A 27,276-nucleotide genomic window follows, 5' to 3' on the forward strand; every position below is an offset into this window, starting at 1 on the left:
ATGTGAAAAACTATTTATAGAAATGATGCAGAAATATTCACAAAATCTGTATTTCTATGCCAATATTCTGTGTCACCTGCACTGATTCATACAGGCTTTCTCGTTTCCCCTTTACTTCCTTCCTACCTTTGCAAAGACTTTCTACCTTGCAAACATATTCTCAGAGTTCACAAGCCCTGCAGCAATATAGACAGAAAAGGATTCACAAGCATTAACTAAATATGAGTCTAACCTGAAATGCCCCCTTACATAAAGGCATCTATTCAGTGTTCAGGATGGATCAGAATAAAATGATACACGACCTAAATTTCAAATTAAAAGCAAATAGGAACATAAAAACTCCAAGTAAAAAGAAAATATACATACACCACCAACATTACTTTCTCTTCCGCTCATGCTCTGTAACACAGCCTTATCTAGACCCAGTTTCAGACTGGCTCGGTCAAACATCTCTCTCTCGTATGAGTTACGAGTTACTAGTCGGTAGACTTTAACTGCTTTATTCTGACCGATTCGGTGGCAACGAGCTTGGGCCTATTAAAAAAAAAAAAGAAAGAAAAGTTATAGATTCAATTTATCTTACAAAATAGCACAAAAGGCATTACACAAAAGGCATTGAACAAGAGAGTATCTCGATGGAATACAAAAGTATGGAAGAATTTTCAGAAACTCTTGTTATTGCATTAGTTATATCCTTTTTCTAGAAATAAAGGTAGTGCTTGCTAAAATGAGAAAGGATTCCACAGTCAGCAGTAAGTTAAAGCTTAAGCTTATATTTCAGAGCATATAAATCCATGAAGAATTATTGTTTTTTATTTTTCCAAATGTTTATTTTGAGGGGTGGGCAAAGAGGGCAAGAGAATCCCAAGTAGGCTCCGTGCTGAAAGCCCAATATGGGGCTTGATTTTACAAACCATGAGATCATGACCTGAGCCAGAATCAAGAGTCAGGTGCTTAAATGACTGAGCCACCCAGACACCCCAAGAATTCTTGCTTTTTAAGCAGGGTATCATCAATATAATTGTAGACAGTAACATAAGCTCTAAGAACAGATTACTTTTACTTGCTGGCAACTGAGGTTTAAATTTAAAATCTAACCCTAAATTTCTCAATTTTTTCCCTACTACCTTATTAACAAACTTTTCAATACACTTTAGTTAAGCTGGGTACTTTGGAAGGGGATAAAAACTTAAGGTGAATACCTATGGAGATCTAAGTTTTACTTAAACAAAGAAAGAATTACTAAAAAAATTTTTTTTATGTTTATTTTATTTTTGAGAGACAGAGAGAAACAGGGCACAAATGGGGGAGGGGGAGAGAAAGAATGAGACACAGAATCTGAAGCAGGCTCCAGGCTCTGAGCTGTCAGTACAGAGCCCGAAGCGGGGCTCAAACCCACAAACTGCGATATCACTCCTGAGCCGAAGTCAGATGCTCAACTGACTGAGCCACCCAGGCACCCCAAAAAGAATTATTTCATATATGGACATGTTGAAAGTAGAGACATTAGAGATTACATAAGAGCTTCATATTTTTTTTAATGTTTTATTCATTTCTGAGAGAGAGAGAGAGAGAGAGAGAGAGAGAGAGAGTGTGAGCAGGGGAGGGTCAGAGAGAGAGGGAGATACAGAACCTGAAACAGGCTCCAGGCTCTGAGCTGGCTGTCAGCATAGGGCCCAACGTGGGGCTTGAACCTACAAACTGTGAAATCATGACATAAGCCGAAGTAGGATGCTCAACCAACTGAGCCACCCAGGCGCCCCAAGAGCTTTATCTTTTATCTTCAAGTCCTACTAAACTTAAAATTTTATTTTGAGAGGCAGAGAGTATGCACATTACCAGGGGACAGGCAGAGAGAGAGAATCTTAAGCAGGCTCCACGATATCAGCAGACAGCCTGATGCAGGGCTCGATCTTATGAACTGTGAGACTATGACCTGAGCCTCAATCAAGAGTCAGACACTTCACCGACTGAGTCCACCCAGATGCCCCTAAACTTAAAATCTATGTAATAAATTTAGACTCTAAAGTTTCCACAGAATGAATGGTTTTTCTCCCAAATTATTAATCACCTTTCCATTACCTTCAGAAGACTAAATCAAAAATTGCAGCTTTACAATTTATAGGTGGGACTGATGTTATACTCTTTGTTGACATCTTTATTCTCTCATGCTCTTTAGAACTCAGAATTCTGAGTCAAAAACCTTGGTCCAGATCTAGTGAAAGTATAAGAGGCCAAATTTTTCATTAGCCTATAAAGATTAGATCTACGTAAGTAGGAAAAACCAAGTTAGAAGGAGAAGTTAGGGAATCTGATGTAGTTTTTCCAGTTCTTCCTCAGGTTCTGTAATGTGATTTCATGATTTGATGTTAGATTAACTTTTAGAACATCACATGCACTGTAGATAATTTTAGGTATAAATATGTATCTGAAAGGCAAATAATTATGGTTTGGGTTTATCCTACAGATTGTTAAACTACATCTTATGGACCAAATCTGGCCTGCCAACTAAGAATGGCTTTTACACTTAAAAAAAATTTTTTTAATGTTTGTTTATTTTTGAAAGAAAGAGAGAGTACAAGTGGGAGAGGGGCAGAGAGAGAGGGAGACAGGATCTGAAGCAGGCTTCAGGCTTGGAGCTGTCGGCACAGAGCCTGACATGGGGCTCAAACTCCCAAACCATGAGATAATGACCTGAGCCAAAGTCGGACACTCAATCGACTAAACCCCAGGTGCCCTGGCTTTTACACTTTTAAGCAACTATAAAAACAAACAACAAAGAATGGGTGGCAGAGACCTTATTTGGCGCACAAAAAGCCCAAAATATTTACGAAATGGCCTTCTACAGAAAGAGTTAGTCCCACCTATTAATTCTGGATCTTTGATATTTTGAACTAGATTACATATAGTTACGCAAATGGAGCTGTTAAAATCTTATTTTTTAGTAGGCCAGGTTTATTCTCAGTAACAATTTATTGTATTTAGAATTATAATTACCTAAAGCAATAGTATTAATTGCAATACAATAAAGACTACCAAGAAGAGAAAAATACCTCTTATGTTCTCATATCTTTCCTAGATGCTTATCTTCTGCATACTCTGATGCTATTTGATCACTCTATTAATATTCCTGTTTCTTTGAGATTCAAGTATTGTCTTAACTTACACGTACACCTTAATTCTGTATAGAATTTCCTAAAAAGGCATCGCCTATTAGATCTTAATTCTATGCATACTACATTATATGAAGATTGAGAAGGTGAAATTAGGATAAGTGCTCACTTTTCAGAAACTAAGATTCTGAGATTTTTATTTATTGCCAAGAAGTTATTCTTACAGCTCTCTCAAATTTACATAATAGGCTCAAACAAATACTGTACTCAAGCAGGTAAACCTAATTAGAAGATACATAATCTAAATAAATATATTTAATCATTAAATTCAAATTAAGATCATTTAACTTATTTTCTTAGGGAAACCTACATAATAGTTTATTCAGATAAAAACACAAGAGGTGGGGGGCACCTGGGTGGCTCAGTCGGCGTCCGACTTCAGCTCAGGTCATGATCTCATGGTTCATGCGTTCCNAAAAAAGAAATTTATTTATTTATTTATTTATTTAATCTTTTATTTTTGAAAGAGAGAGAGAAAGAGAGTGTGGAGGGGCAAAGGGGGAGGGAGAGAGAGAATGCTAAGCAGGCTCTGCACTGTCAGCACAGAGTGCGATGCACCTCTGAAATTCACAAACCGTAAGATCATTACCGAACTGAAACCAAGAGTTGGATGCTTAACCGACTGAGTCAGCCAGGTGCCCCCCTAAAAAGAAATTTAATTCTCTGAGCCAAGAAATGTATTTTACCTGTAGGTCATTCTGGGGATTCCAATCAGAATCAAAAATTATACACGTGTCAGCAGCAGTTAAGTTGATGCCCAACCCACCAGCTCGGGTGCACAGAAGGAAAACAAATCGATCTGAGTCAGGTTTACTAAATCGATCTATAGCAGCTTGTCGCAGATTCCCTCTGACTCTTCCATCAATTCGCTCATATAAATATCTATCAAATGAAATGGCATAAATTTAATTAGATGAATATAATGAAAATAAAGATACATTCTATCAAATGTAAAGTCAGTTTTCCTGCAACATTAATTTACTATAAAATCAATAAGCAATATCACCCTAACCAGTTTCTATGGTTTTTTAACTCTTGGTGTTGGTGGTAGGGAGAAAATATAAAGTATTATAAAGATAAAAAATCTTTGCATTCTTGATGTATAGGTAAAATACCATCATATCATTTTCAGTAGCTGGAATTTAAAAAAACATGAAAAACTACTTTGCTGATCTCATTATAATAAATGATTTTTTTACAAGAATCAAAGACTTTCATAAAGCCTCAAGAAATCTACCGATGTTTCTCTGTCTCAATCATGTTATTCTCTCGAGATATACTTGACCACAGCTACATATCTATCAAGGGCAAACTATAATGCTAATTCTTTTTTTTCTCCAACTTTTTAAACAAGTCTGCTTATTAAAAGGATCTGAAAATAGTAATACAACTTTCAACAACATTTAACAAATTTCCAAGATATTAACAATATGAAACATTAAGACTTTGCTTCAAAAAATTCAAAGTTTTCTGGGTCATTCCAAATCATGCTGTAGGATGCTAATTCTTTAGAGTCATTACTATTACTGTTAAGAACTAACTTTTAACTTCTTTTATCTTTCCTCATTTACATAAAATTCAGAAACTCATAGACACCATTAAAATTAGAATACACTAAATTTTAGGAACTAGGAGAGGAATACACACATTTGCCACACCTGTTCTGGTTCAATGCACCTCTTTACACAAATAATTTACTAGAGTCTCGGCAGGAGCTCACTGTTGTCTCTGAACATGGGGCCTCTGAAATGGGGGTGTGGCTTCTGGGAACAAGACTTGTGACATTAAAGAAATTTGGGGTTTTCCATGAGATTCATCTTTATCTTATATAGTTCTTCGTGTAAGAAGATAAAGAAAATGTAAGAAGAGCTATTCTTAGGAATACTGCACCTTTATCTTCTATAAAGTTGAGAATAATACACATTTTGGAAGCAGACTAAAGGAGTGGAACCCTGAAACTTAAAATAGAACTAGAAATAATATAAGAAATAAAAATGAACTACAGAATTTCTGATAATCTAAACTAGTATAGGCCTTTACTTATCTATAAGGGTCAAAATTCGCTGAACTAAAATCCACAGCTGCATCTGCGGATTCCCTTTTATGGAAATATGTCAGTATCTGACTGGACCATGAATGTTCTGAGAACATATCCTACGATAAATATCCTTTTTATCTAAATACTGATTAGACAATATTTAAGATTTATTGTCATGCACCAAAAGAACACAAAACTCCACATTAAACAAATGAAGAAGGATTAAAGCATGGACAAGTGTCATACGGTAAATGGCAAGAGTGAAAGTCCATTAAGTTCAGGTTCTAACTACAATGAAAGATCTGGAAAGGTGTTGAACCATGTTTTTTTTTAATTTTTGAAGAGGGTTATAAGCCCATTTAAAGAGTCATTACTACAAGATTCACAAATCAAGTAAAATGTACACTAAAAAGCCATTCCTAGGAAAACAGACATCCATCAATTAACAAAGTTCACTTAATCAGTCTCCTTAGCCCTGCCTACCATGGGCAGCATACATAGAAGAGCATGTGACACATAACCTTAAGGAATCCTTACTCACAAATTAAATGGATTCTTACCTAGAAAAAGAGAAAGGTGTGAGTAAAGCTGGATTACAGTACAGTGACTCCAAGTCCTTAGCGGCATATATGGAGTGTAATTCATAGTATAATTCAGTGGCTGAGTCACATGCCTTACCTTTTATGAATGAGATAGTCCTCCAGGATGTCAAGGCAGCGTACCATCTGAGAGAAGATGAGCACTTTGTGACCTCCGGCTTTCATTTTGGGAAGCAATTTATCTATAAGGACCAATTTACCAGCAGACTGGATCATTGCTTGAAGATGAAAATCAGAAGCAGCTGGATTATACGTATCCCTAAATTCTCCAAGTATTTTCTCCTCAGCACCTGTCAAAGACGCGTAAGAAGACAGCATCAGTGCACAAATGCAGGCAGCTCCCGGTTGCTCTCTTTTAAAAACAAATCAAAATTAGTGCTCCTCTGTGCTTTTGTAACACATTAAACTTTTCTGATGAGAGGTAGACTGTTTTTATTAGTATTATTTATGTTTGTGACTAAACATCCACCAACACCAGACTATAATTTCACTGAGGATATGGGCAATGTCTTAAAGCATCTTATTATCTGTCCAGAGCCCTGGCAAACGCCTTATACAAATTTATGTTTCCTAAATATTTAATGAATGCTATTAGGGAAAGAATTAATGAAAATATGGTCCTAATCATAGGTGAGTAAACATATATTTTTAAACAAACATCTATTATTTAAATACTGACAGGACAATGATCATCACAGAGGGTGATCGCAATTAATCTGGATGTGTCTATGGGTGTCCTCATGGCCATGAAAACAAAGACAATTAAAAGGGAAGTCAAGTTATAGGTCTTTGTGATGCATTCTTCCTCCAGAGAGTCTCAGCACTATTAAAGGCTCTCTGCCTGTCTGGTCATTAAAGAATAACAGGACTGAAAAAGAGTTCGTTACAGGGCTAAGAAGCCACATGTCTTAGATAAGGATGGGATTATATTCCTAGGAGTAAGTGAAAAGATTTACAGAGAGAATGTTAGTAGAGAACCTAATAAGACTTTAAAAAGGAACATGATTACAGCGCAAAAACTGAGACACTAACTGGAGACCTGGACTGCAAAGAGACCAGGAAGAAGAAAAATGTAAATCCAGAGGCCCAAAAGTAGGCTGTGCTGTCTCTGCCCACAAGGAGGATTCTACTGTAGGGGAAATTCCAGTCCACAGTAGACCGAAGGCAAGTCCTGCCCCTGCAACCTCACATGTGATCATGGGGCAGCCAGATGCTCAAACACCAGAGTGGTGCGTCACTGCCTTTCCTTGTAATAGCCACTGCTACTGTTGGTTGTTGTTGTTGCTGTTGTTTATTCATGAGCACTTGTTCAAAGAAATAGTATTTGCTTGTAATCCTTTATAGCTACCTTTGATAAGATATGGATGATTGCAGCACTTCCTGAGCTCCATCATGGTATTGACCAAGTTAGGCACATTGGTCTGCCCTGCTCCTTTGGATAAAAAGGAGAAGTTCTTCTCCAAAATAGCCCGATAGTATTTCTTTTGAATGTTAGTAAGTTCCACTTCAATGATCGTTTCTTCCTTTGGTGCCAGCTTCTTCTCCACATCTTCTTTCAATCGCCTCAACATCATGGGTTTCAGGATAGCCTGAAGTTTTTGCACCTGTATAAGAAAATGACGAAAAGATACATAGCGTATATGCGCATTTAGTTACAAATACATATACACAATCACAGTGATAAGAGATTTGATGCATCTGTTTACAAAGACCAAGGAGGATACCTGTTCTTCTGTCTTGAGGTCCCCAAATTCTTGCATAAATGTTGATTCAGAAGGAAACCTTAAAGGTTCTAGAAAGTGAAGAAGACTGAATAGTTCTTCAACTGTATTTTGGAGAGGCGTGCCAGTCAAAAGCACCTTGTGTTCCTACATGAAGCAAGAAGAATTCATGTCACATACCACAGTACTAAAATTATATGAAAGCTGACACAGGTTATCAAATATTCAGTGTTTTTCAAAAGTAAGTATCTTTTCCAACCATAATTTTTAAGAGTCAACTCAAAATACATCGCTATTCACAAATCTTCACTAATTTACTTTCTCAATTGCCTTTTGAAAAACTATTATCATTCTCGTAATACTTCTCTCTGCAGGTTATTTTTACTTATTCATGCTTTAAAAGAAAAGTTCTAAATAATTAAGAAGCATATTTTAGATTTTCTCAAAGAACTAGACCTTTCAAGTACAAAGAAAGTATTTGTTTCTTCTGTACTCAACCATTCTTGGTATGGTGATTTGTACACAAAATGGTTCTCATTCTTTGTAATGTGGCTGATCATCACTTGACTTCACAGAAGAACAATTCTCAGATCATTAAGGCTACAATGCAACAATATGAAGAGCTGACTGGAACATGCTTCTAAACTAGAGTTGCATTACAAATTAAATATAATAGTAATAGGAAACAGACAAGGTATTTCTAATGATAGTATGAATTATCTTTTAAAATTTGATTTGACAGTATCTCTAAAATTCCCAAGCTAAATATTTGTATGTGTACCTGTATATCTGCATAAGCATGTATATGGCAGTAAATGTTCAGTCTAGAAAGACACACACTAATCTATAAATACTGGAGCAGGGAGTGGAACTACAGGGTGGGTATCAATGGGGATTAAAAAGGAGGACTTCAATGCTTTCTTGTATGTAGTTTTGCATACTGGAGTTATTTGTTCAGGGGTCCATGTACTAATTATGTGAAGTTAATGAAATGAAAATGTTAAAAAAATGCAAAAGACTCAGATTTGAAATAAGCAAACACACTAGCAAGAAGATGACTTTTAAAAATCCCATTTATTAATTATAACCAACATATGCTAAGCATGTGAAATTTTGTTCCTTAGTAATTAAACCAAAACAGGAAACATAAAAAAAACCTCAGCACAGACCGAAATCAGATATACCCATACTTTAAAATTGAAAAAGGAGTACGTTTAGCGTTAGTTCTCTTCCTCTGCATTTCACTACGTAGCTAGGAAACTGAATGAAGTCAAAATAATGATAAGTTACTTACCAGATTCATGAGCTTCAGACCTTCAAGAAGTTTACAATTTTTATTTTTTAACCTATGTGCTTCATCAATAATCACACAACGCCATTCAATTGCATTAAGCTCTCCACAGCCACCAAGAATCATTTCAAAAGTGGTGATGATGGCTTGGAATCTGTAAGCTCCTCGAATGATACGCCCCTAGAAATTTATTATCAAATACAGTAATTTGCTAGAATGTCTTCATCACAATTTTTAATTCCTGTCAAATTGCATACAAACACATCTAAAGACATCTGCTACAAAACATTTTCCACTGAAATTTTTATATATGCATATATTTTCTTTAAATGAGGTTTAGCATTAAAACTGTATTAGTGTTTTCAAGAATAATAAAAAATGTATACCAACACAATGATTTAATTTATAATTATATTCAAATAAGTATTCCCTGATAAAATGTTTTATAGTTTTTAAGAGTTATAGTAATAATTTTAGATCAAGAAAGAAATGGCCATTACAAAACTGGCCAGTAAAATTTCAATTTGAGTGTTTATTGTTTATAGCCATGCATTCACACATCAATGGCAAATAAATAGTTGACATCAAAATTAACCACCTGAGTTGTTCATTCAGCAAATATTTATTGAGTGTCTATGTGCCAGACCTTGTTCTAGATGCTGGAGATATGGCAGTAAATAAAATACAAATAATTATCCAAGTGGAACTTACATTCCAATGATTCAAATGCCACATAGCCATTAAGAAAAAAAAAATTTTTTTTAAGTTAGGAAGTACTAAGGGCTGTGAAATAAAACTGGGATAAAGAGTAAGTATGGGATCAGAGGTTACCACTATAATGTTATGAATTGGCTGGGAGGCCATTACTAAGAAGTGACATTTGAGCAAAGTCCTGAAGATGAGGGAGAAACCCAGGTGATACCCAGAGGTCTAGCGGAGAAAGCATTCTTGGAAGGAGTAGCCAAGTGTGAAGGCCCTCATGTGGGAGTATCTTTGGCCGTCTTCACATAATAGTAAGAATGCCGAGTGGTTGAAACCCATTGAGTGTGGAGGGGATGAAGCTGTACTCAGACTTGAAAGTGTACTAAGGACTTAGTTCTTTCTCTGAGCAAGAAGCTATTGGAGGGTTTTGGGACAAGAAGTGCCATGGTTTGACATATATTTTAAAAGAATAGTTTTGGCTTCTGTGGTAAAAATAGTCTGAAAGAGGCTAAGGACAGATGATAGAGACCATTTAAGGGAAAAAATAGTCTGAAAGAGGCCAAGGATAGATCATAGAGACAGTTAAGGGACTGCCATATTAATCCAAGCAAGAGAGCATCATTGGAAGTCATGAGAAATATTCAGTTCTAGATGTATTTTGAAGGGAGAGCCCACAGGATTTGCTAAAGGATAGGTATAAAATGAGATAAAAAGAGTATTCAAGCTTAACTGCAGAATTTTTTAGCTTGAACAACCAGAAGGTGGTGCTACTATTCACTACGAAGAGAAAATTCAGAATTTTGGACATGTTATATTTGAGACAACTACTAGATATCCAAGTGGAATAGCTGAACAGGCATTTGGATAGGACTCTGGAATTCAGGAAAGAGGAGAGAGTTTGTGATAAGATTTGGGAGTTTCTAGCAGTATAGATGGGATTCAAGTTGTAGGACTGAATGGAACCTCTGATGGAATGAGTATGGATATGTAAGTATCTGAAGACAGAGCTCTGGGTCACCCCCAAGTTCAGATAGGGAAGATAAAAAGGAACCAATAAAAGGGGCTTGAGAAAGAATGGGTGATGATATAGGACAGTACAATATCCTGGAAGCCAAGTCAAGGGAATATTTAAATGGGACTGAAAACTAAAAACTATCAACTGAAAACTATTAGGGATCAGGAGAAATGAAGGGTTAAGAAAGATTGTATATTCTGATTTAGAGTTTAATTCCTACTATTGAAATATATCATGGCCATCAAATTGATCCAGTAGATTATTATTAGAACAGGAGTAAAGTTTAAGGCCATGGCATTTATACAGCTCTAACAACCTGGGATAGAATGCTTTCAGTTAAAGGGAAACAAAATGTTTAAGAATAAGAGCTTTTGAGTCTAAGTAACCTGGGTTTATTAATCCTAGTTTTGCTGGGATTTTGGAGAAAACTATATAACTTCTTTCTACCTCAGTTTCATTTATAAATGGGGCTAATGTTATTACCTATTTACAAGGTAGGCATTACAAATAGTAAGTGAAATACTGTATCTAAAATGTAAGGCATACTGCCTGGCACATGATAAATACTCAATAAATGTTTGTGATTATTAGTGTTCTTATCTCTGTTACTTTTTTCAGGGTAAGTCAGAAAATGTTAGCATAATTTTATTACTACTATGATGTCAAGCTATTAAATAAGTCGAAAAAGCAGAAGGTACATATTTAATTAATTTATGTTAAAATATACCTGAAAGAGTTAGCTCAAAGTTAAATCTGTATTTAAAGCACAATTCTATTTATTTCATTTTTAAAGGAAACATTTTTACCTTTAAAAATTTTCAACCTGTTAGAAAGTATTCTTCTAGAACGTATAACATTTACAACAAAAATATAATATTTAATATATTCTATTCAGTTTATAACACATCAAGAATCTTTTAGTGTTTTGGTTATCATGTTTATATCAAGTTCATATGAGACATATATTAAAATTATAACCCTGTTAAACATCTTTAAACTCCTAAAATTTTAATTATACCTTCTCTGTATATATTCTATGATACCATACAGCTCTTAAATTCTACAAATGATTGGGAAGAATAAAACACTATAGAAGGAAATCAAACTATAATCCAACTGAAATGTCATAGGCTTGAAAGGTACAAAGGTGACAGTTTCAATAAAACTGAGGAATAACTAAGGGGTTAAACAGATGCTTAATTTCATAGGAAATGTAATTGTTTCAACCATAAAAGAGGGACAATGAGGTTGAAGGAACTAAATCAATTCATCCATTCTCAGCCTCCAATAGGTAGAAAATCTGTTACAATTGGGAAGAAAAGCAGTAGAAAGCTGGGTGCTTACCCAGCTTACCTTACTTAGGTAAGGTAATTACCTTACTTCAACCTGCATCATATCCCTTGACCGGGCTATATGTTATAATGATTCTTATAAAATAAAAGAATTAGTGAAAGAAAAATAAAATGTTAAGGTGCTACTGAGGCAGAGTTTGAGGCAATAAACCTATTCCAATTAAAAAGTATAATTTTGTGTGAACTGTGTTTTTATTGACTTTTTTCTTAATAAAATTCTTAATCTAAAAGAGTCCTATTACCACTCAGAACTGCAACTAGCACGTAATGCTTTCTAGACTGAACTTTCTGCTAGAAAATTCTTTATTATGATGTCATCTCTTAATTTTATGTTGTGTGTATTTAGTTGAAAAATAAGAAGTCTCCTGTTAAAGAATAAGAGACCAAAGTAAAACAGAAAATGTTCCTTTAGGATTCAGGGGGAGAAGAAAGCCACCAAACCGCCAGAGTACTGGAATAACCAATCCAAAGGGGAAAAAGATATAGAGGTGTGCTTGTATCTGCATACAAAACAAACAAGCCAAACTTTAAAATATGTCTAAAAATCAAAATCCTTTGAACATGAAAGAGAACCTATGGTTTCATATGAATAAGCATGTAAACCCACTGTGTTCACTGAAGATTTAAATTCTTAAAATGGAGGGAAAAAACTGGAGGATGATCAAAGAGAAAGATATAATTCTAAAAATAAATTTAATATGCATTTAAAAGCAATTAGGAAAACAACTATTCTAGTTGAAGAATTAGGGCTATAATCAAATTTAGTACATTTGTATAAATCAGCACACTTTATAGTGAACTAGAACATGAACCTAATTCCTTGTCATTGTTCTCTTCAGCTACTAAAATTTACTGGAAAATAGATAGGGCAAATAAAAAGACTGAACTAAGTAAGATGTTGGTAGGCAAATAAAATCCATCCTAAATTTGAAAATAATGAATGTGTAGTAATTAGCTTTTTCAAACCTGACCTTTCAAACAACGAACAAAATCACCAGCAACACACCTGTGAGTCCCTGAAGTACATCTCATATTGCTGTATCATCTGTCTGCTAATCAGGCTCCCATGATAAACCACAACATTAATATCAGTCCATGTACGGAATTCTCTCTCCCAGTTTGCAATAGTAGAAAGTGGAGCAATAATCAGGAAAGGTCCTCTTATACCAGTCAGAAGGATTTCGTAGAGGAATGTAATTGATTGAATGGTTTTGCCAAGACCCATTTCATCTGCTAAAATGCAGTTTCGTCTGAAATAAACAAATATATCGTCCATATATACATTGGGTTTTTCTGTACACTACAATGTTCTTAAAGATAAATATACAAAAATGAGCAAAGATCAAGTTAAAATACTTGCATCTGTAAAAACATAAAAGTTGCTAAAATACATATCATTATTTATATATATAAAATTATAATCTTATTATCATCCTGAAGAGGGAAAACTAGATTTTTGTAGCTCCAAAATAAAGATATCACCTGTTAGAGGTATCATTTTGTCAAAGGATGAAATGGCAAGAGGAAGGCAAACTACATGTAGAATTTTTTCAGGAAGCAACTATTAAATACCTTCTATATCTCAGGGACAGTATGAGAAGATGGGATACAAAAGAAATAGAACATGTTCTCTGCCTTCCAGGGGCTTATATCTATCAAAGAAGCAGACATGCAAATAAATAAATAAATAGTCATGCAATGTGCTATCACAGAAGCACAAATACAGCACTGATTTTCAACTTGGGCTATGCATTAGAAGAATGTAAAAGCCTGAAAGAAACACAGATACCCAGGGCTTTCCTTCTACACATTATGATTCAATGTGAATGGAGTAGGATAAAAGCACCTACAATTTTTTTTTTTGAAAAAAGTTCCACAGATGATGGTAATATATGGCCAGTTGAGAATCATCAGAGTGAAGTTTATTAAGAAGCTCAGAAGAGTAAGGGTCCAACTCTGGCAAAAAGAGATGGTAGAAGAGATCCCTTTCAGAGAGGAGGTTAGTAACAGGTAGGATTTTGCCAGAGAGCACAGCCAAGGAGTAGAGGTATGAAGAACAAGATCAACTGGGAGACTACAAATATGATTTTGAGATGAGGGTAAAACGAGGAGGGTATTACTAAGATATGAAGAGGTCATACATAAAGAAGGTTAGACATCATTGTGTTATACAATGGGAGTCAGTGAAAAGTTTTAAAGAAACATGATGAGACTGGGTTTGTATTTTGAAGTTTACTCAGGTTCTGCTGTGGTTATTCGAAGGTGAGGTGACTAGAAGCTGGGACACTAATTGGCGAAGTACTGTAATAATGCAGGAAACAATGGTGGCCACTTGGACTAAGGGAGGGGGGGACAAAGAGGAGAGAAAGTTAATTATGATTTGGAATGATTTGGACTTAGTGGCCAAACCAGATATACATGGTGTTGGATGACAGCCAGATTTGAGTCTGGGTGACTAAACGAATTGCATTATTAGTATTATTATTTTTTAAGTGGGCTCCATGCCCAACATGGGGCATGAACTCATAATCCTGAGATCAAGAGTTGCATGCTCTACTGACTGAGCTGGCCAGGTGCCCATGAATCATGTTATTCTTAACTGAAATACAAAATATGGAGGAAGAATAAGTTTGGTATGGAGGAATCAGGAAATGATACGGTTAATTTTGAATTTTGTGTTTAAAGAGTTGGTGAGATAGACTTTAAGGATAACAAGAGGCAAACAGAAATAAGGGCTTGGAGTGAGTTCAAGGCCTTAGTTAGAGATAGAGATAGGAGACCATTAGGATGTTGTTGATAAGTGAAGGCACAGGCAGGGTGTGGAGAACAAACCTGTACTAGCAGAGAGCAAAAGAGGAACTTCAGGAAGAAAAGCAACACTGAAAGGGTAGGCAGAAGAAGGAAAACCAGCAGACCTGAAAGTCACAGGGTCTGGACAGAGTCACACTATGGAAGCTGCTGGGGGCAAAAATGGGGGAAAGTTTAGAGAAGGAGCAACTAATACCCACAGCAGCAAGGACACAGTAAATTAGGGCTAAAAAGTACCCCGCGGATTGGGAAACAGAGCATTACAAACATAGAGAATCAAATCCAAACAACAGGTTTAAAGAGAGCTAGAGATGAGGAAATGGGAAGAGTCTGTATGGGCTGTCCTTCCTAGAAATTACAAAGAGGGCTCAAGGCAGCCAGACGGGGAAACAGAGCCAAGAAGAGAAGGTTTATCTTTTTCTTTCTTGTATTTCTATGACAGGTTAAACCCAGATTTGTTGGCAGAGTGAAGGGACAGCACTAGTCTTGAGAGGGCTTGAAGATGTGGGAGTGGGGGGAGAGTGGACAGAAGTGAGGTCCTGAGAAAACTGGGTAAGCTGCATGTCAAGAACGAAGGTGGCAGCCTGAGCCTTTGTCCTGGGGAGGCACCTTTTAACTTCCGGGACATGAGGACCAGGTAAGAAAAGCTACGAAGTGAGCCTGACTGTGGAGGCGGGCCGGGCTCCTCTGTGGAGCAGTCACACAGGGGAGGAGGGCCGGGCTGTGATAGAGGGCCTGAGGGAAGTGTTGAAAGTTTAAAACAAGCAATGGAGCACATGGGGAAAGGTACTGATGCGGGAATACAAGTAAACCAACATTCTGTTAACTATTTTCCCTGGAAGGTTCTCTTGGGAAAAATGATAGTCAATATTTAGAAAATATAAACTGGAAGAAAGAGTGCTGTGAGAGGTAACAGGTCCCCCCTAACTCCATGTAACTATGTCTCATGACTCCCCATTATCCCATTACTCCCCACAACTCAGAAGAACCAAGTGAGGAGTAAGAACACAGAAGAATGATTCTGAATAAAAGCATCATCAAATTTTTGCTATTATTACTACTAATAATGCTTTGTTTGCTCTTTTGTATACGCCACCACACTTTATCAATCATGGGTCCGTTTTTCACTTCTTTTGCAATTATCTTTTCCTCTCAGTAAAAAAGTGAGATAACATTCCACAGCATTTTGAACAACTTGGAAAATAATTAAAGGGGCAAATTTATTACTAGGTTCTTATATTTTGATTTCTTTTCTTTTTTTTTTTAAGTAGGCTCGATGCACAGCGTGGGGCTTGAACTCATGACCCTGAGACTGAGAGAGTTGCATGCTCCACTGACTGAGCCACCCAGGCGCCCCTTATATTTTGATTTCTACTCCTCATCAATTGTGGACAATCTGCTTCTTTGAAGACTTAAACAACAGACCTACCTAATTCTTACTGATATAACTGCTCACACTTTACTAATCAGATTCAATTTCTGGCAGACAGCAGTATAAACTGATAAAGAGAAAAATATTCTGTAACATAACAGATGTTTTTGTGACAGTAAGAAAGGTATTTCAAATTTTATTATTAATCATCTTAATTAATCATCTGATTGGCGTACCTTTAAAGGAAAGAGCTGAAGTCAAAATCCTAAATTATAACTTACCTAATTTCCTGAGGTATTCTCACGTTCAATTATAAAAATTCCATGAAAGTAACAATATAGCAACATCAGCACTTAGCTTACGTAACATATTTTGACACATATAATAAAACAACACACTAAATTTTCTTCTATTAAGATATACTACATACCTATTGTACCAATTGAATAAGAGCCAGTTGAGTCCTTCCAGTTGATATTCCCTGAGTTGATTGCCATTTTTATAGTCCCTGGATTGATCAATTTTTTTCCAAATATTAGCAGGAGGACGATCCTTTGTAGAGAAACAAAGAAGGATGTATTTCAGAATTTTTTAATCTTCCATATATCTCATACATGGTAAAAGTATTGCTTTTAATTATAGAAACATAACATTATATGGTGTTATGACAAAATTTTACAAATATCTAAAGATGAAATTAGTTCTGCACAAACTCTTCCACAAAAATGAAGAAGGCAGCATATGTCAACTCATTCCATGAAGCCCTGATACTAAAATCAATGATACTACAAAAACTCACTACAAATATCCTAATGAATACAGAAGCAAAAATTCACAACACAATTTTAACAAATGGGATCCAATATTGAAAAGGATCATGACCAAGTGAATTTTTCCAAGGAATGGAAGGTAGTTTAAATTTAAAAATTAATCAATGTTGATAGACAGACTAAAAACAAAAATAGGTAATCTCAAAAGATGTGGAAAAGGGATTTAAAAAGCCCAACACTTATTCCTGATAAAAATACTAATTAAAGTTTGAATAGATGGGAACTTCCTCATCTGATAAGGTACATCTATGAAAAGAGCCAAAGTTAACATCATACTTAATGGTTAAAGACTGAATGCTTTCTCCTTAAGACTGGAAAAAGGTAAGCATGTCCACTGTCCCCACTTTTATTCAACACTGTACTACAGGTTCTAACATGTGCAATCAATTAAAAGAAATAAGGCATTAAGAGTAGAAATGAAGAGGTAAAACTAAATTCATAGAAGACATGATTTGTCTATGGACAAATCCTATGGAATCTACAACAAAGTTAAACTAAAAAGTGATTTTATTAGCAAGATTGCATGATATAAGATCAATATACAGAAAAATATATCCTACCATTGTAGAAACAATTATAAACACATTAAAAAATACCATCGTAGGACAATATCCAAAATACGCACTATTTAGGAAGATATATCACAAAAGTCATGTAATGGTATATTTAAAACTATAAAACACTGCTGAGAGAAATTAAATTATGAAAGAAGATGTATATAAACAGACTCTCAGAGACTGAGACTCAACATTGTTGTTAATTCCTTCCAACTGTAAAACAGATTCAATCTAACTCAACCAAAATCCCAGTAATGTTGCTGTAGAAATTGACATGCTGATTCTAAAACCACATGTAAATATAAAAGACCAGAAATATCCCAAACACCCTGAGAATTAATAAAGTTGGAGGATTTATGTAATGATTTCAAGATTTGTAAAAGTTAAAGAATCAAGACTGGGTAGAACTGGTGTAAAGATAACAAATAGATCAGTGGAACAGGACACAGCATTCAAAAATACACCCACATGTATTAAATCCATAGACTTTTGACAAAGTAGGACAGGCAACTTAGTGGACTAAAGATACTTATCCCCCTCCCCCCCCAATTGATGCTAAAACAACAGGATACCCATAGCAAAAAATGAGCTTTGATCCGTACATGTACTATATACAAAAATTAACTAAAAATTCATCATAGACCTACCAATCCCTATCAAAATAACACTAGCATTCTTCACAGAGCTAGAACAAACAATTCTAAAATTTGTATGGAAACTGAAAAGACCCCGAATAGCCAAAGCAATCTGGAAAAAGAAAACCAAAGCTGAAGGCATCACAATCCTGGACTTCAAGCTATATTTACAAAGCTGTAATCATCAAGACAGTATGGTACTGGCATAAAAACAGACACTTAGAACAAAGGAACAGAATACAGAACCCAGAAATGGACCCACAAATGTATGGCCAACTAATCTTTGGCAAAGCAGGAAAGAATATCCAATGGAATAAAGACAGTCTCTTCAGCAAATGGTGCTGGGAAAACTGGACAGCGACATGCAGAACAATGAAACTAGACCACTTTCTAACATCACACACAAAAATAAACTCAAAATGGATGAAAGACTTAAATGTAAGGCAGGAAGCCATCAAAATCCTAGAGGAGAAAGCAGGCAAACGCCTTTGACCTCAGCCACAGAAACGTCTTACTCACCACATCTCTGGAGGCAAGGGAAACAAAAGCAAAAATGAACTATTGGGATCTCATCAGAATAAAAACTTCTGCACAGCGAAGGAAACAATTAGCAAAACTAAAAGAAAACTGACAGAATGAGAGAAGATATTTGCAAATGATTTATCAGATAAAGGGTTAGTATCCAAAATCTATAAAGAACTTCTCAAACTCAACACCCAAAAAACAAGTAATCCAAGGAAGAAGTGGGCAAAAGACATGAGTAGACATTTCTACAAAGAAAACATCCCAGATGGCCAACCGACACATGAAAAAATGCTCAATATCATTCTTCATCAGGGAAATACGCATCAAAACCACAATGAGATACCAACTCACACGTCAGAATGGCTATATTAACAACTCAGGCAACAACAGAAGTTGGCGAGGATACAGAGAAAGTATCTCTTTTGCACTGCTTGTGGGAATGCAAATTGGTGCAGTCACTCTGGAAAAAAGTATGGAGGTTCCTCAAAAAATTAAAAATAGAACTACTCTATGACCCAGCAATTGTACTACTAGGTGTCTATCCAAGGGATACAGGTGTGCTGTTTCAAAGGGACACATGCACCCCGATGTTTAGAACAGCACTATTGACAATAGCCAAAGTATGGAAAGAGCCCACATGTCCATCGACAGATGAATGGATAAAGAAGATGTGGTGTGTGTATATATATATACATATATATATATAAATATAGATATACAATGGAGTATTACTCAGCACTCAAAAAGAATGAAACTTTGCCATTTGCAACTATGTGGATGGAACTAGAGGGTATGATGCTAAGCGAAATTAGCTTAGGGAAGGGAAGGGAAGAAAACATAAATGTACACTAAATGTAGAGAACAGAGGGTTGCTAGAGGGGCTGTGGGGGCGGGATGTGCTAAATGGGTGAGGGGCACTAAGGAATCTACTCCTGAAATCACTGTTGCACTAAATGTGAACTTGGATGTAATTAAAAAAAATAATTATATAAAAAAATTTGTCGTAGACCTAAATGTTACCTAAAACTAAATAAAAAAACTTCTAGCAAAGATTTCTTAGATATAATACCAAAAGTAGGGATCCATAAGGAAAAGACAGATGAACTGGACTTAAACAAAATTAGGAACTTTTTCTCTTTTATAGACATTGTTAAGACAGTGAAAAGACAAGCCACAGACTTGGAGCAAAAATTTATAAATCATGATAAAGGACTTACATCTAGAACATATAAATCATTCTTAGAGCTAAATAATAAGAAAGCAAACAAGTCAATGAAAAATAGGCAAAATATTTAAATAGGCACTTTATTGAAGAAGATACACTAATGAAAAATAAGCACATGAAAATATTCTAAACATCATTAATCATTAGGAAATGCATATAAAACCACAATGTCATACCATTATATACATATTAGAATAGCTAAGATTAAAAAGACTGTCCGTACCAAGTGTTGACAAGGACGTAAAGCAATTAGAACTCTTATACAATGCTGTGGGGAATGTATTATGGTATGACCAATTGGGAAAAACTTTGGCAGTCTCTTAAAAAATTAAACAGAATGCCTAACTAATGACCCAGCCATTTTACTCATGGGTATTTATTGAAGAGACATGAAAGCTCATGTCTAGACAAAGACTTGTATACTAAGGCTTATAATAACTTATTTCTAATAGCCAATACAAGTATTCATCAAAAGATGAATGGATAAACAAATTGGGGGCTATGACAGCAAATACTACTCAGTAATGCAAAGGAATGAATGATAAATACATGCAATAACATGAATCTTAAATGCTATATGAAAGGAGCCACACAGAAAAGAACAGTATACTGTCTATATGAAAATACAGAACATTTAAAGTAACGGATAGTGATATAAGGAAGGTAGGTAATTGCCTACAGGGGAATGGGGGAGTAGGGGAAGGAAGATTTTGGCAGGAGGGATTACAAAGGGGCATGAGAATATGGGAGTAATGGACAGTTCATTATCTTGATTATCGTGATGGTTTTAGACATCAAAACTTACCCAACCGTACACTTCATATATGCAATTTATTATATGTTGCTTCAAACTCAATAAAACTGTCTTTTAAAAAGATGATGTAGCTGAGTCTGGTTCAAGATGGTGGCAGAGGCGGAATCTGAACTCAACTTCTCCCACATACACCCTAAATCTACAGCTACATATGTAACAATGTCCTCTGACAGCAACCCCACAACTAGCTGAGTAACTCCTACACATCGGGCAAATGAGAAAAAAACAGGTATGACAAGCTGAGACACAATCTCACCATAATCCCGGTCTCTTGTGTAGTGACCCATAATCAAGAAGGAACTTAACAACTCTCAGCTCCTCCCTGAGAAGCAAATGGTTTAAATCCCACATATTGGCACCCCAAATTTTAAGATCTGAACCTGAGATGAGCCCCCAAAACATCCAGCTTTGAAACCTCACAGGGTTTGCATCCATGAAACCTACAAGGCTATATAGCTGGCCTGAGAGACTCTTCTTCAGGAGTTCATGTGGACTCACCGGGCAACACCCCAGGGCTACTGCAGAGGTGGCCAACTGAAAAGGATGATGTATATCGAATTTTAACTCATATTTTAATTCTAACACACATCTCTATACCACCTTTGATATTCATGGTACAACATTTTCCTTTCAGAAAAAATCTAGAAGCATAACACTATGCAAAAAAAAAATCATTTACATATATACTTCAGTCACGCTTTTCCAATATATTTTTTCTTCCCTAGTAATAAAAAGCTCTGTCATGAATTTATTCTGGATAGCCAAGACATGAACTTTCTTAAGATTGCTGGTTGGTTGGAGAGAGTTTTAGCCCCAAACTAGTAGGGTCTAGGTCTCAGGAGGAAAAATACGTTTCTGAGAAACAAACACAAGGTTTCCTATGGTGTCCCACTTGCAAATGAGAGTATACTGTTCCTAACCAACAAAATGACACCTCTAAAAATTGCCAGGATGGTCAGGGTCAGCATATGGTAACTGTGAATGAAAAACAAAATGGGCTACCAGTAATCTGAAAACAGCTGGCTATTAAAGCTCTGCTGTAACTAAATACAATCAGGGTTTACTGAAGAAAATATTTCTTAAATGGTATCCAGTGAACTTAAATTTCCAGAATCTCTAAAAATACTTTATGTTTTTGATATGTTGTTTTATGTATTTACCAAGGACTAAGGCAATGTTTTTTGCAGTCATGTGCATCAAATACATCTTTAAAAAATTTTTTTTAACTGTTTTATTTATTTCTGAGACAGAGAAAGAGACAGCGTGAGCAGGGGAGGGTCAGAGAGAGAGGGAGACACAGAATCTGAGACAGGCTCCAGGCTCTGAGCTGGCAGTCAGCACAGAGCCCGATGCGGGTCTCGAACCCACGAACTGTGAGATCATGACCTGAGCTGAAGAACACTTAACTGACTGAGCCACCCAGGAGCCCCCAAAATCATCTTTTTTAAAAACACTTTTGCCTGGGGTCTGCTCTCAGATATTCTGATTCTGAAGCCAGGAAATAGAAAACCAGGCACCTCGAATTTTTAAAAAGTTTCCAAGTGATTCTGATATGTACAACTGACTGAGAATCACTGATTGATGAGGCTAAAAACTAGGTTACCACTGAGGTACAGTCCCCGAATCCAAAAAGAAAATCTTTCCCTTCCATTACATCCCTTGACCCACACCTCCCTTAACTAGGTAACACTTTTGCTTCCCCATATAAGGGAAGGCATTCTGAAGTCAAAGGAATAGGGGTTAGGCAGCTGTTCTCTTGGTAGAAGATGATGGATATTACTGAGAGATAAATTAAAAAGAACAAAGTTATTATAAATATATGATCTAGTCTATGAACAATTAATTTATTTCCTACTCTTAATGTCACATCTCTACATTTTTCACAGCAGACTTCTTCGCTGTGATGCTAAGTGAAAAGAGATCTGCTCCTGCCTTTCCATGTATCAATTCCCTCTTCAGTGAGGTAAGAGATTTGTATGACCAAATTACATTTGGAAGAGGACAGGACAAAATATTTAATAAAATCATAATACGTCCCATTGTGAACTTCTTTTGGTTAGCCCCAAACCTGGATTCACAAGACAATAATCCTATGTTTTAGGGTTGAAAGTAAACAATTTTAGGAATTAAAAGTAAAAACATCATATAATTATTAGCAATACCACAACTTGGCAGAGCCTTCTAGAATTCTAGTTCCTGTACTAGAAAAGTCAATAACCTATTCAAGTTTTTTTATGTTTTGACCAGGGAAGAGATATTCATGTAGTCACTAAAGGAAAAAAAACCCAATATACTTAAAGGTTCTTTAAAAATTTTTTTAATGTTTATTTGTTTTTGAGAGAGAGAGAGAGAGAGAGACAGACAGACAGAATATGAGTGGGGAGGGGCAGAGAGAGAGGGAGACACAGAACCTGAAGCAGGCTGCAGGTTCTGAGCCGTTAGCACAGAGCCCAACGCAGGGCTCGAACCCACAAACCCTGAGATCATGACCTGAGCCACCCAGATGCCCCAATAGGTTCTTTTAAAATAAAGCTATTATTGAAGGAGATAAACTATTTAGTTATAGAGAATTAACTGGTTTATAGAAAAGAAGGCAAAGGTGACTGTAATAAGGCTTTTTCCTTAATTATATATAGAGAGATTACCTAGAGCTGAAACAGATACATTTTTTTTTTTAAAGTTTATTTATTTTGAGAGACAGAGAGAGAGAGAGTGTATATGTGCGTAAGCAGGGGAGGGGCAGAGAGAGAGAAAGAGAGAACTCTGCATGACCTGTACAGAGCCTGGCACGGGGCTCCATCTCATCAATCGTGAGATCATGACCTAGGCCAAAATCAAGAGTCCAACGCTTAACTGACTGAGCCACCCAGGCGCCACTGAAATTGATATTTTTGTTATATTTTTTTATTAAGTTTATGTATTTGAGAGAGAGAGAGAGAGAGAGAGAGGGAGAGCGAGTGGGGGAAGGAGAGAGAGAGAATCCCAAGCATGCTCCCCACTGCCAGTGTGGAGTCCAATGCAAGGCTCAAACTCACAAACCCTAGGAGATTATGATCCGAGCTGAAATCAAGAGTGGGACACATAACTGACTTAGCCACCCAGGAGCCCCTATTCTTGATATTTTTATAAATGGCCTGAGAGAAAAAGTAGTGGGACATTCTTAAATTCAGATATGGGCAGAAGCATTTGCAACTTTCCTGGAGGGAAATCTGAAGAAATGCTCATCGAAATTATAAATGCACATATGCTCTGACCAAGTGATTATACTTCTGATTTGTCTTACAGACATTTGCACAAGGGGCTCAATGTTCAATGTTCACATTGTTTATGACAGCCCCAAACTGGAATACCCAGTTTATAGAGGAATAAATTAACATACATAAGATAGTATGTATTAATTTTTAGAATACAGTATTCACAGTATGCCAAAAACAAAATTACAAATGCAGAGATTACATTAAATCTGTTGAACAGAGAAGTGTTATGATTTTATGAAGTTGTCTAAGACATGCGGCTCTTACCAAATGTCTTGTGTCAGGCCTGGAAGCTTGTAACTGTTCAAACTCTTCTATTTTTGCGACATCTACATCTTCTTTTAGTTCCCAAGTACTATCTTCATACGGTAAAGAGCACCACTTTACTAAGTAGTAAATAACAGGCTGTAAAAAAATGTTTTCATTTTACCATTTTGAAAAAGAGTAGCTAGAAACAGTCTGAATATTCTAACCCTCCATCCATAAAAACTAAGGAACCATTTTTCAGTGTTTTTAGGCCATTACTTTTTTCAAAACAGCAGGTTTTAACATTTGGAAAGTGTTAGGTTTTGTTTTGTTTTTTAATTAAATATTTACCTCACCAGTATCTTTATCTTCACAAAAAGAGACTTCTAACACTCTGTCTACTTCAACGTAGTCTGGGTTAAATGGTTCCTCTTCCATCTATAATTAAAAAGTAACTTGATCAATATTTGACAAAGAAGTAGAAAGTTAAAAGCGTTATAAGCACAATTTAACTAGCTATTTTCTATAGAACAAACGTAAGTTTGATTTTGATTAAGTTTTCAGTGAATGGGATACTTCCCTTTTAATTTCCAAAAGACATCTAAGATATCTGTATTATGATCACCATGTTATATATAAATAAAACCAACCAAAAAACATTAAAAAATAAGGTACCTCAGATATGTAGCTTACTCTAGAAGACACATTCTTTAAAATTTTCTGAAAAGGGTCTCTGTACCTTTCTTTTGCCACTTTCCTCAGGTCTACATGTTGGGGGCCAACCACCTCACCTGCAGGCTCATCTCTCAGTTGTATCAAACATTCTTGACCTACTGATGATTCCTGGGCTCAGGACCCAATTACATAAGTGAATGCAGACTCTACCTGAGTGACCTCAAAGTGCACTCATCTACTCTTCAACCTCTGTATGCTACTTTCCCCTACTTTCCTACTGGGTTAATGGTAACACAGTACTCCCTCCACCCCTAATTCCCAATTACACAAATTAGACATGAAGTCACCTCAGATTCTTTCTCCTTTTTTTAATCTCCCACATCTCCTGAGTCATCAATTCTTACAGATTCTGCCTTTAGCTACAACTCAGATGGGTTCCTCCTTCCTCATTCTCCCTGCTTCATCACTTCTTACTTGGACCTTGACAACCTCCTAACTAGTCCTCAACTACCTTCTTGCTTCCCTTTAATCCATTTTCACACTGACCCTGGGGTGATCCTTCTCAAATATAAATCTTACCCATGGCTCCCTTGCTTCAAATCCTTCAGTGACCCTCCCTTGTTTGGGGATCAGGCCCACATTGGTTTGTGTGGAATGAACAGGATCCTACCTTTTCCTCCAGCCTCATCTCCTACTGCTTGGCCAGCTGTACCCCAGATTTCATGCTCCCGAAGTACAAAAACACAGGCTTTTCAAACTCCATGTTATGGCGCACCTCCATGTTTTTATACTCCTTCTTCTCTCTTCTGAATAGTTTCTTGTTCCTTCTCTTGTCTGCCTGGCTGTTTCCTATTCATTCCTGAATGCCTTACTTTCAATAGCCCTTCTCGGCTATCTTTGCTGCCTCTCTTCCTCTGCTTAACCTCTAAATACTGTAGTGCTCCATGGTTCTGTCTTTAGTTCTCTTCACTGTCTCAAATCCTTCCTGAATGATAGTATCATCTCGGGATCTCTTGGTAACAAAGAGCACTGCCCAACATCAGAATGGGAATGAGGTACTTTAAGACAATCTGCATAGTTCCAAATTATGTTGTACCTGAGTCAAGTGAGAAAAATTAGTCTTTATGAAAAATTAAAAGATTATTAATTCAGTACTTCTAAAATCTTTAGCTCATTAGAAATTTCTGTATTAGAGTGAGGAGGTGAAAAATTTTTGACCTCCCAGCATCCATAAACTGAGTAGGTCATTAGAATCATCAAATTTTTAAAGTAGACTTTATAATTACAAAGGAAGTAACAATAACTTCATGGTGAAAAAATCTGCCAGATACCAGCATAATCTAGTGATTACAGTTAACACCACCAGTAATGGGGCAAATGGGTATCGTGCACCTCCCGATATGGCTTCTTGAGAACAGGCTACAGGATCATTTCTGTGCTGGGTCTTATTATTTTAATTCCAGTGTAGTTACCATACAATGTTAGATTAGTTTCAGGTGTACAATATCGTGATGTTCTTTTAAAAAATGCATGACTTGAATCCTGAGGCAGCATCAGACAACAGCAAATTTAGGTACATTCTACAAAATAAACTACCTATACTTTTTTTTTTTTCCTTTAGAGAGAGAGAGAGAGTACGAGAGCAAGAGTGAGTGCACACTAGTGGGGGAGAGGGGCAAAGGAAAGAAAAGAATCCTAAGCAGGCTCCATGCTCAGTGCAGAGTCCAATGTGGGGCTGGATCCCACAACGCTGGGATCATGACCTGAGCCGAAATCAACTGACTGAGCCACTCAGGTGCCCTCATCTGTACTCTTAAAAAATGTCCAAGTAATGAAAAACAAAGAAAGACCAATTCAAAGAGACATGACAATACAATTCAACATATGATGCTGGACTGGATTCTGGACCAGTTTAACAAACATGAAAACACATTTTTTACTATAAAAATAGTGGAGCAATTAGTGAAATATGAGTAAGATTCGCAGACGAGCTAATACTACATCAATGTTAATTATACTATTATGTAACAGAATTTTTAAAAAATTAAATACCAACGTGTTTGCAACTTGCTTTCAAATGGTTTACGAAAAAAGGAATGCACATGGGAGAGAGGCGGAGACGGAGGCAGAGGGAGAAGGAATGTGCATGAAAACCAAACATTGCAAAATATTAACATTTAGGGAATCTTGTTAGAATATATGTGGGAAAATAAAATGTTCAGCATAAGGAATAGAGTCAATGGTGCTGTGATGGTAACGGACGGTAGCTACACTTGTGGTGAACACAGTGTAACACAGACTAGTGAAATCACTGTCACACCTGAAAGTAAAATAACACCGTGTGCCAACTATACTTCAATTATAAAGACACAGATACAGATGCAGATATATATGCATGTGAATTCATTGTACTATTTTTGCAACTTAAGATTTTTCAAAATAGA

The 27,276-nt window shown here is 36.2% G+C and overlaps 1 protein-coding gene across 8 annotated transcripts in view; it reads right to left on the reverse strand.

Moving 5' to 3' along the window:
* Positions 1–27,276, reverse strand: part of CHD9 (chromodomain helicase DNA binding protein 9) — a 160,068-nt gene that overhangs the window by 67,321 nt on the left and 65,471 nt on the right. For all 8 annotated transcript variants that reach the window (XM_077751354.1, XM_077751353.1, XM_077751352.1 and 5 more), the window contains exons 8-17: positions 24,509–24,595; positions 24,179–24,316; positions 16,502–16,623; positions 12,898–13,141; positions 8,826–9,002; positions 7,535–7,678; positions 7,159–7,414; positions 5,890–6,100; positions 3,860–4,055; positions 367–534 (exon numbers count right to left, since the gene is read on the reverse strand). In XM_077751354.1, coding sequence (XP_077607480.1) covers positions 367–534; positions 3,860–4,055; positions 5,890–6,100; positions 7,159–7,414; positions 7,535–7,678; positions 8,826–9,002; positions 12,898–13,141; positions 16,502–16,623; positions 24,179–24,316; positions 24,509–24,595 — 1,743 coding nt within the window. The remainder of the gene's footprint in view (positions 1–366; positions 535–3,859; positions 4,056–5,889; positions 6,101–7,158; positions 7,415–7,534; positions 7,679–8,825; positions 9,003–12,897; positions 13,142–16,501; positions 16,624–24,178; positions 24,317–24,508; positions 24,596–27,276) is intronic.

Source organism: Crocuta crocuta, unplaced genomic scaffold (assembly GCF_008692635.1).
Source record: "Crocuta crocuta isolate KB4526 unplaced genomic scaffold, BGI_CrCroc_1.0 scaffold124, whole genome shotgun sequence".
Lineage (NCBI taxonomy): Eukaryota > Metazoa > Chordata > Mammalia > Carnivora > Hyaenidae > Crocuta > Crocuta crocuta.